This window comes from Cupressus sempervirens, chromosome 11 (genome assembly GCF_028749045.1).
Source record: "Cupressus sempervirens isolate cs-2001-9-10 chromosome 11, ASM2874904v1, whole genome shotgun sequence".
In the NCBI taxonomy this organism is placed as follows: domain Eukaryota; kingdom Viridiplantae; phylum Streptophyta; class Pinopsida; order Cupressales; family Cupressaceae; genus Cupressus; species Cupressus sempervirens.
The window spans coordinates 141,267,104-141,286,929 of NC_143128.1; the positions used below are offsets into that span (position 1 = coordinate 141,267,104).

Here is a 19,826-nt window from a genome sequence, read left to right on the forward strand (position 1 = left end):
AGTAGTCAACTAAATGAGACATTCAAATTATGCTAAAAACATGTCAGTGAGTTTTATAAAGTTTTTCTTTGATAAATTTAAGAACTACAAGATAATCTAGAAAAGAGAAATTAAGTGCATACTTGAACACATATAAAGCACTAGTGAGATCATGTAGCTAGAAAATGAAATGTGAAATATCAATTCAAAATATGTTTTGTTACCCACGTAAAAAGATTGTATATTCTTTTGCATAAGTCTTCTTTATTTTCTTTGCAGAATCGTGGTGATAATGCATATGTTGTAAAGGTTAAAAAACAAAATTGAGGCAGGCAGATTAGAGCAATAAAAGGGTAACTAGGATAAATATTATTAACATTAAAAGTGTATTAGATATGAGGATTAATACTACAATAATTATTACACTAATTTTATGGCCGATTAGGTGCTTGGATTTTATTGATTTTATTTCCCTAATTTGAGTAGACTCTTAAGAATTGACAAGGGAAAACTCTTTAGAAGATTAATTTGTGAATTTATGTATGGTATGTTCAACACTTACATTCCTAGTATTCATACCTAGTTTTAGTTTAAAAGGTAAATAGTATATTATTTAGTCATTATCATACCTAGTTTTAATATATTATGATACCTAGTATTTCATATTATATTATTTAGTCATTATCATAATCTTGCAACACGAGCAAAAGTTTCACCACTCTTATGTTGCAAAAAAACATATTTTTTCCTCCCATTCTTCCTTTGGTAGTGCCCATCTACTTGTTTCACACCTCAAGCGATGAAAGCATGTTCTAAGTTACACTATGAACATTTTTGCTTTCCAATTGATATTTGCTCATATCTCTCTTTGCGTTAATTTCTTTGATATAATAATTTTTTTGCACCCTTTTTGTTTTGACCATATGGGACTCCTCAACTTTTTATTCACAATTTTTTAAAAATTTCCTCATATGAAAAGATATAGGAAACTGCAATTTTTCTTTTTTATTTCCTCATATGAAAAGATATAGGGAGATGCAAACTTCCTTTTTATTTCCTTATATAAGAAGATATAGGGAGCTGCAATTTGTTGAAAATGAATTTGAGGAGAGGATGTATGAAACTGTAAGTCTATGCAACGTTATTATTAGTAACTACCTATTATAAAAATAAATTATATTTATATATAAAAATCCAACTTTTTATGTTTTGCACATAAACTGAAATAAAATATATTTAAAATCTACCTATAGACTTTTCCCTTGAACCTTCTTCGACGCAGTCATACCAATTAAAATCTATTAAAATCTATCCATGGGCTTTGTCGCTTGAATCTTTTATGTGCAAGTCCGAGTGCCAACTGACTTGATAATTCACAAAACAAATACGCAGGCAACGGAATTTTAACGACAGTTCATCGGATGTTTTGCCAGCTAACATAATTCCCGAGGGCGTAGCACAGTTGAATGAAAATGAAGGCACCCATTTGGAAAATTGGATCAGCACTTTTGAGACCGACAATTTTGGGCACTTCTTCTCGTTCTTTTGCAGCAAAAGCAAAGAAGGGTGGTGGAAAAGGAGGTGGCGCGGCAGCCCCTGCCGCACCCACAATCAGCAAAGAAGTCAAAGCTACCACAGTGTATGGAGCCAACATTCTCAAAGATGGTGTTGATCCTCCTATTAAACCCGACAGTGAATATCCAGATTGGCTGTGGCATCTTCTGGACAAGCATCCCCCTCTCAGCGAGCTTCAACGAAAAGATCCAAGTACTATGACATTGGTAGAGCTTCAGAGATTTGTTAAGCTGGATAATAGGAGGAGGATCAAGGAGAATAATGCACTCAAGTCTAAGCATTGACGACCCTTTTCTTTCAGGTATTTTTCTTTCAAAGCGCGTTTTTAGTGTTTGGGTTCCTCTAAGGGGTTTAGTTCTTTCAACAATGGGTCAGGGCTATGGGATTGGGATTGCTGAAATGGGTTAGGGTTTTGTAATTGTTTTTTCAGAAATTCGAGTTAGGGTTTTGAAACTGGGCATAGGCGTTTTGACAATGATTAATGGTATTGTACTAAGGGTTTTTGAAAAGGAGCCAGCGTTGGAGCAATGTATGCCAACTTAGATTGTTTTATTTTTATATTTTTAAATTTAAATTTTAAACATAGAGATTGTTAGATTCTGCGTTTCTGGATTGAACTGTGTACAATTTCCATCATCAACCATTTGGATCATACTACATGAGCCATCATCAAGATGAAGCAATAGCAATGTTTCCCAACCTAGATTGTTTGATTTTTATATTTTTATATTTAAATTTTAAACATAGAGATTTTTAGATTCTGTGTTTCTGGATTGAACTGTGTACAATTTCCATCATCAACATTTTGGATCATACTACACGAGCCATCATCAAGATGAAGCAATAGCAAGAGAGCAAAATAGATAATACAATCTTTTGTGGAATACCTCGATGCAAGCTGATCGATATAAAGGTTATACCTGGATCCATGCAGGATTATGTATATATTATTTCAATACACACAATAGCAAAATAAACAGATTATCTCAATGGATACAAAACTGTGATCATATATAATTTTTAATGTGGGGTCCATGGAAATCAGACGAAGAGATTAGGTAATTGCAACTCAATCTTTTCAAGAAGCGAGGTTACTATGGTTTAGAGTAGATAGTCAGACAGGGAAAAATATTCATGTGCCGCAGAACATTTGAAACATGTTTTCTAGGTAGATCTTTCAAATGCTTAAATGAGATACCAATCATGTGCAAGATGCAAGCATTAGTATCTTCTACCGGATATCTTAACATTTATGGCTCCTCACAAGATATCCACAAATGGATATTTGTTCCTCAACTAACAAATCTGAACTACCTTACATCAAGAAAAAAATTGGACCTTTAACCCTGAAGATTTACATGAGACCAGGAGTAAATGTTGCAGAGTTTCATAGAGCTAGAAAGTCTTCTATCATAAAATGGGACCCTTTTTTGTAGTGATGTCTTCGTAATTCTAATAAGTGCACTGTACTATCTAATTTCTAGGATGAGATGGCAGAAGATTTGGATCATTTTCCTGGACAACTTTCCTCTGAGACTATTTTTTAATGGACAACTATTAAAAATAGGAAAATTTAGATCTTAGAGAAAGTCTCTAATATTCATATGATAATGCATTCATTGGATTCATTATATTATTAGCAACATAAGGAATATTTGTATTATTTAATAACAGTGATTCTCCATGCTTAGATGCTAATAATCAAGAGTCCTTAGCACAAATGGGGATATAGTGTGCAAATAGGATCATCCTAGGACCAACTACCCGATGGCAATGTGTTTACCATCATTATAACTTATCTTGAATCAACACCAAATACTAACAAGTATTCATAAGTTACAATATTTTCATAGATGTCTCTAGATGATTAGTTAGGGCATTCACTTTTTATTTCCCAAGTCGTAAAAGGCACATGGCACAATCTTATGCTGTTTTATATCTTATTGTTTGCCTAAATAAACTAGGATTTCTCAATATAATATAATGAATCATGTAATTGTATTGCATAGATGCATCCTTTGAAAGATATATAGAGTAGAATTATTTCTTATTACTCAGTAGAATTATTTGGTATCCTTTGATCCCAGTATGGGTTTATGTCTGGCTTCAAAAGCTGCTGAGGAAGAGAGTGGCACACCAAAAAGATCAGCTTCTAGCACATTGCTGTAAGAAGGCTCTGGAGGAATGGGGTAAAATGAAGGACTACTACCTTATTTTAACCGTCTTCCAAGACACTGCCAGCCTGCTTATCTACATTAACACTGCCTCCCCTTGCAGTCTCTATAGGACTATCAAACCTGACAGAGAATTAACAGTCTATGAAAAGCATTAAATGCTCGTAGTCAAGGGATCTCAGGGAGGAACAAGTGGGAAATATTAGAAATTCAAACTAGTATTAGCAAAGCAATATGGAAATTAGACCCAAGAATACTAACCAAATCATACACAATTTAAACTAGTTAAAAGGTTGATTAACCCTAATAAAAACAAAGAAAGAAATCAAACAGAATCATACACAATTTAAACTAGTTAAAAGTTTGATTAACCCTAAGCAAACAAAGAATGAAATTAAACAGAATAGTAGTCGACCCTAAACAAATGGCAATCTGTAAAAGGACAGGAAAAAAGTGCACAAATGTGACCAAGGGCATTGAAGAGAACTAATCTAAAATGGAGGGAGACCATTCATATCCCCACTGGGCTTCTGCACTCACCTAATGACCTGTAACACCTTTTTGGTAGACAATAGCTAATATAGAAAGTAGAACCTAAAATCAAACTAGAGACACTGTAAAATAACAGTTTATGTGTTAGGCAAAACACAAATATGGGAGGAAAGCAAAGTTGCATGTACACAGATAATGATACAAATACAGATACAGTGTCCGATATCGATTTGGCCATTTAATAAATAACACATACACGTATATTTAACTCAATTTTCTAAGTTATTAGAGGAGATTCTTACGACTTCAAAACCAATAGACACATAAATGCTACATAAATAAATATAAGTTAACTTAAAATAACCAAAATACACTGGTCAGCAGGTTTGGCATTTCAAGTTTTTTTGGGCACACATTGGTACAATATTGAATTTGTATCCAGGTTATTGGATATGGTGATACACGTGCCCGAGGACAGAGTGAGGAGTTTCCAGATACTCTGGAGGAAAGGTATAGTTGGAAGTATACTAAGAAACCCATGGAAACACACAGAACTTAGAAGCATTGCAGAGCCTACCTGAAAATTGAAATCCGTAGGTTGCCACAATTCTTCAAAGACCTTTGAATGTGTCATTCTGTCTCCTTTTAGACAAATTTATGACTTTTAAAACTTTTTTTCCTTTCCTTTTTTGAACTTAAACTTTTTCCCCCCTTTTCCGGGGAGATGCATGCATTGGAAGGCATGGCCGGGATGTATCCTGCAACTGGAGATGTCTGCAGATAAGAAACATGTCCCAGGCTTGAAGATATGTCTATATATACATATAACAATACAGCCGTATCCCTGTTGTTCTCTGAAAATGGTCCTCAGACTGCCATCCCTGAAAGAAGCCCTTATCACCCTTATCCCCAAAAATTTCTAAGTTACCGGAATGGGTACGGGCACGGATACGAATACGTGGGTATGGCAATTTTTTGGGAAGTGGGTTTGGGTATGTCTGGGTACGTCTGTACAGATAATATATAAAAATCATATACACACACACACACACACACACACACACACACACACACACACACATGCATGTGTACAACTTGAAAAGTAGAAACAAAACTAAAAACAAAATCATAGATATATATATTATATATCTGTGCATGTATACAGGCTTACAGCTTGAAAAGTAGAAACAAAACTGCCATAAATATTGCAGTAGCACATTTATAATGATTTATAGTTTACTATAAGTCTAGTTTCATATCAATTTGTCAAAACTTGAATGGTATGATAGATATATCATATATTGAATTCATTGTGCATTGGTTAAACTGTCAAAATATTACAATTAGACTGATTAGTAATCAGCATCATATGGGTCATCAAGAAAATCAAGGTCAGTGGAACCACATGCAACCCTAGTATCACTTCCACAGCTAGAAGCGCGTTGGCTATTTGTCTCCACAGAGGGTAAAGATGATGCAGCAACTGAAAAATCCAAATCTGTTCTCTCAGGATCTACATCCCACAACATTGTGCCCCCTTCCTTGCACTGATTTTGTTTATAAGTAAGAAGACGCAAGTTGGAATGCACATAAACCAATTCTTCTGCCTTAATTGCTGCCAATCGATTGCATTTCACTGAGTGAATAAAGGAGTATGTACTCCAATTTCTCTCAGCTGAAGAGGAATTAGCAACCTATTGAAAATTTGTCACAATGTTAGAGAGTTGCAACTATAAAAGTAACTTTATTTCTGACATTAACAGACTAACAGTGTTAGAGAGTTGGAATAAAAATTAAGAAATATACCTGTGATAGAAGTTTGATTGCAAGAGTTTGAAGGCGTGGTGATGTATAGCCATTAAGGTACCACCAAGCATGAGCATCCTTCGTGTACTTGTCACAGATAGCAACAACACTTTGACCACTAGAGGATACAAAATCAACAAACTCAGCTGTAACTAAATCCTCCATTGCATGATCACGAAAGAGTTTAGTGAGTGCTGTCCTACATCCATTGCCTCTCCATCTCTGTATGGTGGTACCCTTGTTGGCTGAGAGAATTTCATCACTAATTTTTTTTGGAGTCAATGCAAATGCAAGAAGATGTAATGGGGTGGTCATTTTGTTCCACCGTTCAACACAAATTGGCTTAACTTCTTTGAAGAAAGTTTCATCAGGATCTTTCTCTTTTTTATTGATGATGTCTCTCATTAACTCAATCATTGAGTCAATGCCATCGTATACCATTCCCAAACATGGGTGATCCATGTCAACAAAACATATCATGCTCATGATGGGCTTGGTGAAACTAAGAAGATATTCCACTCTTTCCCACCACGTTTCTTCTAGGATCATTTTCTTTATATTTGTTGCCCTTTTCGTATTGGATTGCCTCCATTGAGTCCAACCTTGACCAATAACCATGCCAGCAAGTGCCTCTCGCACCAACACAAGTCGCCTCAAGACAATTGTGTTGGATGCAAATTGAGTCTTAGCAACCTATTCAAGAATTAAAAATCAAAATTAAAATATGAAGAAATCATTATCAAATTTAAAAAGTAAATTCATATTAGTAGTGAAATGTAGAATTGAAAATTTGAAGTGTTTCAATTACCTTCAATAATTCCAACTGTGAAAATGATCAAAAAATGATGCAGGGAGGAAAAAAAGGAACAATCAAGGCCTAGGGCGCACACAGCTATCCAGTTCAACTTGTAAGAGTCAACACAGCGGAAAACACAACACAAATACAACACCAAGGAGAGAGAACAAAATATTTTATTGATTCATCAAGTGAAAGTATACATGCCCAGTAGTAAGGCATTTTGGGTTACGGCCAGATAATTACATTTAGATCCATGATCTAGTTGCAAATTCGCACATTCCTTCTTACTTTCTACTTCTTACTTCGTACACTACAGTACTGCTTATTCAAGCCTAAGACACTCTATTTATACTTGCCAAAATGGCTTACAAAACCTTCTAGAACACAGAGAAGCCACAAGTTGGCCCTCAACAATTATACCAAAATTAAATGCGAGCAAAGTCGGCCCAAATTGGAACCAGACACAGATTACTCAGTAAAATGAAAGCTTTTCCAAAATTGGCACTCAAGCATCCATACGAACTCGGCTTCTAAAGAAAGCACTCGGCAGCAACTTCGAACTCGGTATCCAAAGGAATCACTCGGTAGCAACTTCGAACTCGACATCCAAAGAATTCACTCGGCAACCACAGGAATCTCTCGGCACCCAATTGATGAGCTTAAGGGGCTTTCTAATGAATGGTTCATAAGGCACAACACTTGGTGAAGGTTTTGCAAATGGGGTTGCAAGCTTTGGGTTTAACCATGGAGGAAACTTCGTAGTTAAGTGCGCTCAGGCTGGAGTAGTACTGGGATGGGTGACCTCTCGGGAAGTCCCGGTGCTTAACCCCTGTGAGCATCACCTAGATCCAATGATTGCTAAGTGTTCCATTTATTCTCATGAGAGATGGATTCATGTTGAATCACTACTCATGAAACATGGGTCAATGAGTTTGACTCAAAATCACACAGTTAAATCCTGATATTAATATCACAACCCAAAGGATCACTTAGCAACCAAAGACTCGGCATCAACTTAAGAACTTGGTAGCAACTGACAGAATGAACAAAAGTGCAGGATTACAAGGAAACCCAGGATGCTCCTGCATCAGACAACCAGGGTTGGAGAAAATGATTCTCCTGAATTATTGAGATGTCACAATCTGAGCTGTATCCAACTCAGAGTGAGAAATCCTTGAAGCATCTTCTATAGGTTTGTTCTTCCACTTCACCAAATATTCATAGTAATCTTTTCCTCTTGTACTCTTGCCAACTTTGTGATCCAATATCTGTTCAACTTCTTTAATCTGCTTCTTAGGATAATCCTCTGATACAGCAACTTCATCATCCGACTCATGGTACTTATACAAATCAACAACATTGAATATAGGAGATATGTCCATGTCATCAAGTAACTCTATTTTATAAGCATTACTACTGTCAAACTTTCTCAAGATCTTACAAGGTCCAAACTTCTTCATTTTCAACTTACTATATGTTCCAAAAGGAAATCTTCCTTTCTTCAAATGAACCATCACCTCATCACCCACTTGAAAGTCATGATGTTTCCTAGAGTGATCAACATTCTCCTTATACTTTTGATTTCTTTTTTCTAACCTCAACTTCACTTCTTTATACAAAGACTTCATAAAATCAGCAAATTCTTCTCCTGCAACACTTCTCTTCACCAGCAATATCTCTCAAATCTGATACTCTTCTAGGATTCATTCTAGTAACAATCTCAAAAGGTGTCTTCCCTGTACTCCTATTCACAGAATTATTATATGCAAATTCGGCTTGTGCTAATGCCATTTCCCAATTACTTGACTTATTCCCAACTAAACATTTGAGCAGGTTACCCAAGCTTCTATTCACAACCTCTGTTTGTCCATCTGTCTGTGGATGGAATGTAGAACTAAACTCAGTACCCATCTTCTTCCACAAAGTCTTCCAAAAATAACCAACAAACTTAGAGTCTCTGTCAGAAATAATACGTCTTGGTAATCCATGCAATTTCAGAATCTCTTTGAAGAAAAGTTCAACAATATGCTCGGCATTTGATGTCTTTTTGCATGGTATGAAATGAGCCATCTTAAAAAATTTGTCCACTACAACAAATATGGAATCATACCCCTTCACTTAGGTAATCCAAGAACAAAATCCATACTAATGTCACTCCAAGGTTTCTCAGGAACAGTAATAGGTGTATACAAATCAGTATTCTGACTCACTTCTTTTGCAACTTGACAAACTCCACAACTCTTCACAAATTTCTGAACATCCTTATACATGTGTGGCCAATAATACTTCTCTTTCAGAAAACTCAATGTCTTATCAATTCCAAAATGTCCAGCCAACCCACCACTATGCTTTTCCTTAATTAGATTCAATCTCATAGAACTTCTAGGAATACACAACTGAATACATTTGAACAACATACCTTCTTGAATGAAATACTCAACACACTTATGTGATTTGTCAGATTTAGTGCTCTGCACTCTCTTCACGCCTCAGAAAAATCAGGGTCAGTATCATGCAACTCTTTCATTTCATCAAAACCAAGAACTTCAACCTTCATTTCAGTAGACAAAGAACACCTTCTACTCAATGCATCAAAAACTTTGTTAGTAACTCCACTCTTATGTTTGTGATCACAAATGTAAAATTTTGCAAATAGTCAACCCACTTCATATATCTTTGATTCAATTTATGTTGACTTCCCAAGTATTGTAAAGCTTTATGATTAGTATACAACTCAAACTGCTTAGGAATCAAATAATGTCTCCACTTCTTCAATGCTTGAACAATGACATAAAATTCTTGATCATACACAGAATAGTTTCTTTTAGCATCATTCAACTTTTCACTAAAGAAAGCAACAGGCTTACCTTCTTGACTTAATACAACTCCTATTGCATTACCACTCACATCACATTCAATTTGAAATACTTTGTTGAAATCAGGTAAACCCAATACAGGTAATTCAACAACCTTTTGTTTCAAAGTCTCAAAACTCTTATCAGCTTCATTTGTCCACTTGAATTCCGTTTTATCTCCCCTCATTGTCTCACTCATAGCATTACAAACAGAACTTAGATTCTTAATAAATTTTCTGTAAAAACTAGCCAAACCATGAAATGATCTTACCTCACCCACATTCTCAGGTGTAGGCCATTCCAAAATTGCTTTAACCTTCTCAGGATCCATCTTCAAACCATCAACTGAGATCACAAATCCCAAATATACAATCTCCTCTTGCATGAAAGAACACTTTTTCAGATTAATCAACAACTTTTCCTCTTTCAACTTCTGCAATATTTGTCTAATGTGCATAAGATGTTCTTCCTTAGTCTTACGGAATATCAGAATGTCATCCAAATAAACAATCACAAACTTACCCAAGAATCTTTTCAGAACTTCATTCATCAACCTCATGAAAGTACTAGGTGCATTAGTCAAACCAAAGGGCATAACCAACCAATCATACAAACCATCCTTTGTCTTGAAAGTAGTCTTCCATTCATCACCTTTTTTGATTCTGATTTGATGATAGCCACTCTTCAAATCAATCTTTGTAAAATACTTTGCTCCACTCAAACAATTCATTATGTCATCCATCTTCGGTAAAGGAAACTTGTATTTCACTGTGATTTTGTTAATAGCTTGAGAATCAATACACATTCTCCATTCTTCATTCTTTTTAGGTGCTAATACAGTAGGTACAACACATGGACTCAAACTTTCTCTGATCAAGTCTTTCTACAACAACTCATGCACTTGTCTATTACGTTCTTCATTCCCTGTAGTTGTCAATCTATATGGTGTTTTGTTTGGCAAACTGGCTCCAAGAATCAGATCCATACAATTACTTATGCTTCTTACTGGAGGTAAACCATCAGGTATATCTTCTGCAACAATTTCTTCATACGCAATTCTGCAATTTCTTCTGGTATTCGGCTACCACTATCTGCTGTTACTCGGTCATTACCAGCTTCTACTGCTCGGTCATTATTACCAACACTCGGTCTTCTAGGAAGTATAGCAAAACAAACTTGATTCTTCTTTACTTCCTTTTCAAATTGCTTTCCATTAACCATACAAACTTTTATTGTAGTACAACTGACCTCATCTGGATTTTCAATCAAAGGCAGCAATATTTGCTTCTTCCCATTTACCCAAAGAGTATATTGATTCAATCTTCCATCATATACAATGTATCTATCATATTGCCAAGGTCTACCCAACAAAATATGACAACAATCCATGGGCATAATATCACACAAAACTTCATCAAAGTAATGTCCAATTTTGAACTTCACAAGGCATTGCTCACTAACCAATATCTTATGCTCATCTTTGATCCATGAACATGATAAGGTTTGGGATGTTTTAGCCTCTGCAACTGCAACTTTGTAACCAACTCTTCTGATGCCAAATTTGTTGAACTTCCACTGTCAATGATCACCTTGCAACACTTTCCAACCATCTTGCATCTTGTCATGAAAAGACTTCTTCTTAAGACAGGTTCCTCATCACTTCCCTTATTACATAAGATTCTTCTCACAATCAGATTTTCTCCAGCTTCTAGTCCACTTAGCGAACTCTCAATGCCTTCTTGAATCATAGCATTTTTATTATTCTGCCCATTTTCAAAAGATCTACATTCAAAGGACCTATGCCCTTCTTTGCCACATCTGAAACAATTACCACGGAAACCACCTCTAGGGTAGGAATTACCTCTTCCTTAGTAAGATCCAGTACCTCCTCCATATAAACTATACCTTTCCACTCGGACTTGTCTTTGTCATCATTCTTCCATTTTGATTTGCCTTTATCTTGCACAAAACTGTCAGATCTGCCACCTTCTCCATAAGATCTACCTCTGCATCTCTGGAATCTACTACCTCTACCTCTTTGTCTTTGTTCATGCTTCTTGGTCAAGATCTCCTCAGCTTTCAAAGCATATTGATATGCTTCTTCCACACTTTCCAACTTCACAAAACTTATTTCATCTTGAATTCCAGATCTCAATCCATTTAAGTACTTTGCAATTTTATCAATATCATCATCCACATGTCCAGATCTAATGTCTAATCTATAGAATTCCTCAGTATACTCCTTCACACTCATGCCCATTTGTCTCAAATTTTGCATTTTTCTCAACAAGCTAACTTGGTAATTAGCAGGAAAGAATTTGTTCTTTACCTTGTTCACCATCTTTGGCCAAGTTTTGATCTTCTCCTTTCTTCTCCTTTGCCTATCAGTTTGTAAATGCTCCCACCATAGTGAGGCATGACCTTTCAACCTAGTAACTGCAATCTTCACCTTTCTATTATTAGGAGTGTTTTCATACTCAAAGAACTTGTCCATATCTGAGATCCAATCCAACACAACATTGGTATCCAATTCTCCATCATAAGGAACAACTTCTACAACAGGCTTTGAATTTGCTCTAGACAACACTCTCAATGACCTCGCTTCATCTTGATCTTCAGGTTCTGGATTAGGGTTTGGTGCTACTGCTTTATCATCACTCACATCATCAAGATGCACTCCTCTCCTCTGGTCGTCTCCACAACATCTAATTTGGCTGCAATTTGTCTCAATGTATCCAATATTGCATTATTAGCATTTCCTCTACCTGCAACCATTTTTACAAATGAGGTTCCTGCAAGATCGTAACCCTCTGCAAGTTATAGGTCAAATCCGCAGATCTACCACCCTATAACCAAATCTGAAACAAGGTTCTACACGATCCAATCTCCACAAGGATGAACCACAAGCTTTGATACCACTTGATGCAAGGAGGAAAAAAAGGAACAATTAGGGCCTAGGGCACACCCAGCTATCCAGTTCAACTTGCAAGAGTCAACACAGCGGAAAACACAACACAAATACAACACCAAGGAGAGAGAACAAAATATTTTATTGATTCATCAAGTGAATAGTATACATGCCCAGTTGTAAGGCGTTTTGGGTTACAGCTAGATAATTACATTCAAATCCACGATCTAGTTGCAAATTCACACCTTCTTACTTTCTACTTCTTACTTCGTACACTACACTACTGCTTATTCAAGCCTAAGACACTCTATTTATACTTGCCAAAACGACTTACAGAACCTTCTAGAACATAGAGAAGTCCCAAGTCGGCCCTCAACATTTATACCAAAATTAAATGCGAGCAAAATCAGCTCAAATTGGAACCAGACACAGATTACTCAGCAAAATGAAAGCTTTTCCAAAACTGGCACTCGGCATCCATATGAACTCGGCATCCAAAGAAAGCACTTGGCAGCAACTTTGAACTCAGTATCCAAAGGAATCACTCTATAGCAATTTTGAATTCGGCATCCAAAGAATTCACTCGGCAACCAAAGGAATTGCTTGGCACCCAAAGGATCACTCGGTAACCAAATACTCGGCATCAACTTAAGAACTTGGCAACAACTGACAGAATGAACAAAAGTGCAGGATTACAAGGAAACCTAGGATGCTCCTGCATCAAAAAATGGCTTGTGACATGCTATGGTTTGTGATGAACATTTGAATCTCTTCAGCCTCAGCATAGATTTGTTTGATCCAACCTATTTTTCTACCCAACTTTTGTAGCATTAGGTTGAGAGAGTGGACAGCACAAGGTGTCCAATAGATGTGTTCAAAACGTCTCTCAATCAACAAACCTATAGCTTGATAGTTCTTTGCATTGTTTGTAATAAGTTGGACAACATTTTCAGGTCCCACATCTTGGATGCATTGTCTAAGGATATCAGCAATAAATTGTGCATCCTTCACCCGCCCCTCACAATCAACAACCTTTAGAAACATTGCCCCTTTGGGGTACATTGCAATCACATTTATCAATGGTCGATTTTTGGTATCCTTCCACCCATCATAAATAATTGACACCCTTGTTTGTTTCCATGAATTTCTAATGGGAGCCAATGCATTGTTTATGTTTTTGACCTCACTTGCTAGTAAGGTGGTGCATACCTTCTCATAACCTGGCCCTATCCACCCTTGTGGAGCTTCATTTTCTTTTCTCAACATATACTGCCAATATGGTGAGCGTGCAACATTGAATGACAAACTGTTTGCATAGACACATCTTCCAACAACTTGATCTACAATCTCCCTAGTATCATTTTGGAATGCTTTCTCCAATGGCCCCTTATTTCTCTTCTCAGTAACATGTTCTTCTTCAATTCTGCCCAAGAACGGGTGGTTATCTACTATGATATTAGGAAAGTCACGATGAGATGGAGAAGGTGGGGTCCTTGAACTACTTCCTTTTTGTTTCAACAAAGGATGGTTTGTGGCACGTCCGACCCTTGCATTTGATTCCTCTTGCTCTTGAATGAATCCTGCTATTTGTTGAGGTGGCAATCCTTTTGCATTGGGTCCTTCGCATGCTTTGATATCCATTTGGGGAATGGCACATAAATGGGCTTTCACATGGCTATAGGAGCTAGTTTTCTCCACATGGCATAAATTCCATTCCCAAACAAATGTTCCACCTCCTTTTACTTGGATTTTTATCGTGACATATTTCCATAATGGTGAATTGGGATTGGTCTTGAATTTGGGTCGAGCGGTAGAAGAAGTTGTCATTGCCTTGTCTACAAGAGCCAACAAGTTAAAAATACAAAATGCTATTAAATAATTAAATAATAGTAAATACAATATTAAATATAAAAATAAACAAATTCAAGTTCTATTTGAATATTAAAAAACAAAATAATGAATATATATTAACATTATAACATTATATTTATAATTACAATTTATAACAAATATTATAATTTATTACATAAATATTAAATTAATAAACAATAAAATAAAAAAATACATTATTAACATTTGAATACTGTCTAGACATATATAATATAATATTTAAATATTGCCTAACATTAAAAAGACTTACAATTTAAAATTTAAATATTATATAATATATACAATTTAATAAAAACTTAAAAAACCTTCTATATCAATAATATATTAATATTATAAAGTTATAAACTATATATAATATTTAAAACTTTAAAAGTTTAGAACTTTAATAAATTCAAAAAAATAAACATAAACATATTACATACTTTAAGCGAGTTTTGTTGCAGGGATTACGCACATGAGCTTTGGCGCCAGTCAACTCCCGCTCATGAGCTTTGGCTGTCGATTCCATCGTCTCCAGCTGACAGTCCCTCGTTCCAGTTGCAGTCATCTCTCGTTGTCTCCTGTCATCATCCCAGTTCCCGCTGCCGTCTACCAATAAGATGTAGTCGATTCCCTCCTTCCAGTAAAAAGTTGAGCATGGCGGATGTTCTGCAGACTTTCGTTTCGTTCTGCAGACTTGAAGACTTTCTCCGTCCACTTCAGGGTTTTTACTAGGGTAAAAATGTGTTAAAAACAAACAAAAAACAAACACCGACACTAAAAATCTAAGTCAAACTGCCACGTAACCAATCAAATTGACACATCATCAGAAAACCATTCGGATTCATTGCAAATATGTATAAATCGAACCCTGTTCGATTCCACAGGGTATTTTGGACGTATCTGATTCCGATATTTACCGTACCAGTATCTGAAGGCAAAAGGGGAAGTACCGGTAACTTAGCCAAAATGTGATGTAGCATAGCCTAAGTGGATCTAACTTATTGGGAAAATGTAAGCTCTTGTGCTAATTACTCTCTGGTTTTGGATACCACATACATTTTAATTTAACATTTACAATTTTCCTTTAGAGGTCTGAACTTTAAGCATATTGTCTTGTAAATTTTATTTAGGATATTAAGCCTTTGTCTTCAAATCAGGGGTTGAGTTTGCTGCTGGCAATTAAAATTGCTTGGTCAGTGGTTTTTCTAAGGTCACCGGGATACTGTTTTTCATAATAAGAAAAATGATTCTCAACTGTGTGAAAGGCTAAGGTTTTAAAAACAGAGTGCTACAACTAGCATTTTTTGAGACGTTAATCCCTGTAGGCAGGACACAGGAAGATGTATCAGAGTTTCCTTGTCGGCTTTGTGCAGGGCTTGACAATGTGTTACTCTCTGGAATTATCAGCTGTTAATGACTTTTAAATGCAAGGGGCAATAGCATGGTAACCAGAAGACTTCGCAATGGGGATGAGGATCTTGCTGTTTTACCTGTATCTGTTACGATAGTTATAGAAGATGCCCTCGCTTGAAACCTCATTCATCTTTTTCCTTTGCCTGTATTATAAGGTCTGCGGATAATTATTGGTAAATGAAAATGTAATCCCTGGGCATAGCAAACATGAAGCTATCATAAGTGTAGGTTATGCATTGGTGTTTGCAACTTACCCAAATTGTAAGGAGACTGATTTGATAGCATATGCAAGAGAGCTTTTTTCCTTTCTTGTATTATATATTGCTTTGTATAGCTTGTGCAAGAGAGCTTTGTGTCCACCATCTATTATTATATAGTGTCCTTATTCAGAGTTGCAATATTGAATTGAATTATTTGATTTGCTCCCATTCTTCAGGAGTTCTCTATTAGAATTTCGATCAAGTGCTTAAGCTGCCCTATTAGACTGGGAAGCATTTAACAACTCAGCATTCTAACTGCCTTGAACAAAATATCAATACTCTCCTCTCTCTTAGAGTAGGTCAGGAGGAGAGAGCCATAAAGAGTTTGAAATGGTTGACAAGTTTCTGAGTGGTCAATAGTGGGGCCTTAATTTAAAGTTATGTCATCCCATGGTTCCAAAGCTTCTTGGACATCAAGAGAGATAGTCTGCTATTAAATATCCAGCAAGCTTGATTGTACTCATGATCTGTGTGCTTTTCTCGATTTAAGATTTAGCACTAGACAAAAATTACTGATGAGAGGACTGCTTCAATCTTGATTGTTTATAGCAAATTAACTCCCTTAGCTAATCACCTAAACAAATTCTTGAGAAGGAAATAGATAAGAATGATGCTCTGAAATGAAATTGCTACCTACTTTAGGAGGTGATGCACTAGGATTTAAATCTGAAACATACAACTGATTCACACTTTGATTTATCAAAAGCTATGACCCTCACAACTCAATTAAAAGTATTTAGTACATAAGAACTTTATATGGAGGTATTGTTCTCGATATTATATGTGAAGGAAACTATGCTTCACAACTACAAAATACTTATATAACGGTATTACGCAGCATATAACCTGTACTAAACATACATCTTGCTGCTACACATTGCTTGAAACGAATACAAAGTAAAGGATATCAAACTAAATTGCAATAGCAAACTCAAATTCATCTATTCACAATAAAGAAACAAACTGATTGAGAAGGACAGTCTTTCTTTCTTCTGGTGCTCTATTTTATCCTGATGATGGATCACGTAGTGTGATCCGAAAAATCGATGCAAAAAAATACATACACAATCGTATCCAAAAGCAATACCTAGCAATTCATGGGTTGTGGAAATCTGTTAGCACGAAGGATAATCTTTTTTAAAAATCAAAACCAGGAGAACTGATTGCAATGCTTGAGAAACTTTGAAAATTGAGTTACAAGTTCTTTTCTCGTGTTTACAGGAAGTGAACAAGAGCTAACTGAAAAGAAGTACAAAATTCAAATTAATTTGAAAAGGCTCCCGATTTGGACCTCTAGTCAAACTGAAGTTGCTGTTTCAGTTAGCTCTTTTGATTTGAAGTGACTAAATGAGTGAACTCCAAGTGGACATGAACTGACCTCAAGTTAGCTGAAACTTTTCCTTGAATTCACGTACTTGACTGCTGCATTTTCTTTGAAATTAGGAACTAGATGATGTAAATGCACACACCTATTTTCAAATTAGAATTTCACTTGCTGATGCACTCTTAAAATCTGCAAGAATGCATCTTATGTTGCCACCTGTTTCCAGATTTATAGGCCCATAATGAAGGTATTTCAATAATGAAGACATTTCAAAATTTGATTGCCAAAACACTCCGTACTTGAGATTGTGGTAATCTCATCTTCCACTGCTTTCCAGATTTATAGGCCCCTAATGAAGGTATCTCAATAATGAAGGCATTTCAAAATTTGATAGCCAAAACACTCCTTACTTGAGATTGTGGTATTCTCATCAAAGAATTCACTCAATGCTTAAAATTCATCTCTGTAACAGCAAATCTGCTCTTGATTTGTCCTTGAATGACCATGGTGTGCTATGTTTACCATATTTTTTCGTCATTTTGGTGATTATCACTGTTTCCTGCCATTTGAAGTTTGACCCTGCACGATCACTGTCTTGTCATGTATATCTCTGTCATCCTTGACAGTCTCTTTGCTCTGAGATTACCTGGTCTCCATCACAGACCACTGCCATCACTGTACGATTGATGTCATGACTCTGGCAACACGTTATCAATGCTATGACTTGTAAATCATTGTTCTGATAGCGCAATGCCCTTAATTGTCTGCTCATTGCCGTTGACCCATGCCACCTAACAGTATCTTTAACATCATTGCAACAGCATGATATGCTGTCATATTCTCAAGGGTAAAGCGCTGGACAACCTTTGGGAATTATAATGTTCTATCAGGAGCAGGACATTCTACATATGCCTCTAAATTCAATGCTATGAGAGCCAAACAACAAAAAATTACCTTGTAGACTCTAGTTCCAGATTGCTTTGGGCAATCCTATAGGTAAAATTTCATTTTTGCAAACTGGACTATAAAATTCTTATGGTTGATTTAAGGTTTTAATGGAAATTATTATAGTTTTTAGGAACTGACTAAGTTGAATGCTAATAATTTATATATTGTGAAATATTTTGTGTTTATATCAAGAGTGTGGGTAATTATTGTTTTTACTTTTGTAGATTGTGGAGCTGCTATCAAGTGGAGCTAACGTGATCCTTATGGAGGTTCTAGATGGCAAATTGTTCAAATTGTTCTAAATGGTTATCTTGAAGCACTAAAGTCCTGTGCCATAAAAGGCAAGGATATTGTAGAAACTCAGCAGAATTTTGAAAATCAATGATTACTATATTGTGTTGATTTTTTATATACTAGCTGTTGCACCCAAAAGGGGTGCAATGTTTTAGCCGATAGCAGAAATTTATTTAGTATTATATTAGCAAAAAAAAGTCAGACAACAAATAAGAATGTGTGTGTGTGTGTCTCTCTCTCACTCCTTTACGCTCCCTCCCTCCCTCCCTCCTTTTTCCTCTGTCTAAGTGAGGGATTACATGCATTATTTGAAAACAGTGGACTACATGTTTCAATGTTGAGAAATTTCTCAGTTTCCAACACTTATCATACTTTAACTCACATAGTAAATTGGAATATGTTTCCAGTAACTCATGTTGTGTGGTATTTTTTCTTCTAATGCATTAATTTCACAAATTTGTGCAGTTTGAATATGGTGGTTTGTTTAGCTTACACTCTATATTATCTCTCAGTTGTTTGTAGTGACATTGGAGAAACTTCCAAAATTCTTTTGATACAATCTCAATTAATTTACTAATGTAGAATCAATTGTCAATGCTACTTTTTCTTCGCTTTCTCTAACTTTCTCTTCTTCATCTTCTCCTCCTCCACTTCCTCTTCTTCGTCTTCCTTATATTTAGCTCCTCCACCACCACCTCCTCCTCTCCTCCTTCTCCTCCTCTTAATCCTTCTTTTAATCTTCTTCGTCTTTCTCACTCTTGCCTTCCTCCTCCTCTTCTTCCTCTCTTAATATAAAAAATCATACATATCATTGCTCTTGGAAAATAATAAAATTATTTGATATTTTATAAATATATTATTATTTAAGTACTAAAGTTTTATAGAAGATGAGTAATATTTTTGAAAGGTTTTTTAAAATAAAATTTTCAAGAAAAATAAACATTTTTGCATGGTTTACAAAATTAATGATTAATTTAAAATATCTTTGTTTGAAGTTTAATTCTAGTATTTATAAAGCTAGAAAGTTAATTTTTAAAATATTATAATACTAATAAATGTAACTATAAAGTTGTGATATTGCTATCAGGATTTAACTATGTAGTTTTTAGTCAAACTTGATGACCCAT

General features: G+C 35.6%; 1 protein-coding gene across 1 annotated transcript; it reads left to right on the forward strand.

Annotated features, from left to right (window-relative positions):
• The first annotated feature begins 1,259 nt into the window (after window positions 1-1,259).
• On the forward strand, window positions 1,260-18,915 carry LOC149528601 (large ribosomal subunit protein mL54-like). The gene is made up of 2 exons (XM_089810620.1): window positions 1,260-1,855; window positions 18,630-18,915. The coding sequence occupies exon 1, from the start codon at window positions 1,446-1,448 to the stop codon at window positions 1,836-1,838; it is 393 nt and encodes a 130-aa protein (XP_089666746.1). The 5' UTR covers window positions 1,260-1,445; the 3' UTR covers window positions 1,839-1,855; window positions 18,630-18,915.
• Window positions 18,916-19,826: the final 911 nt, after the last annotated feature.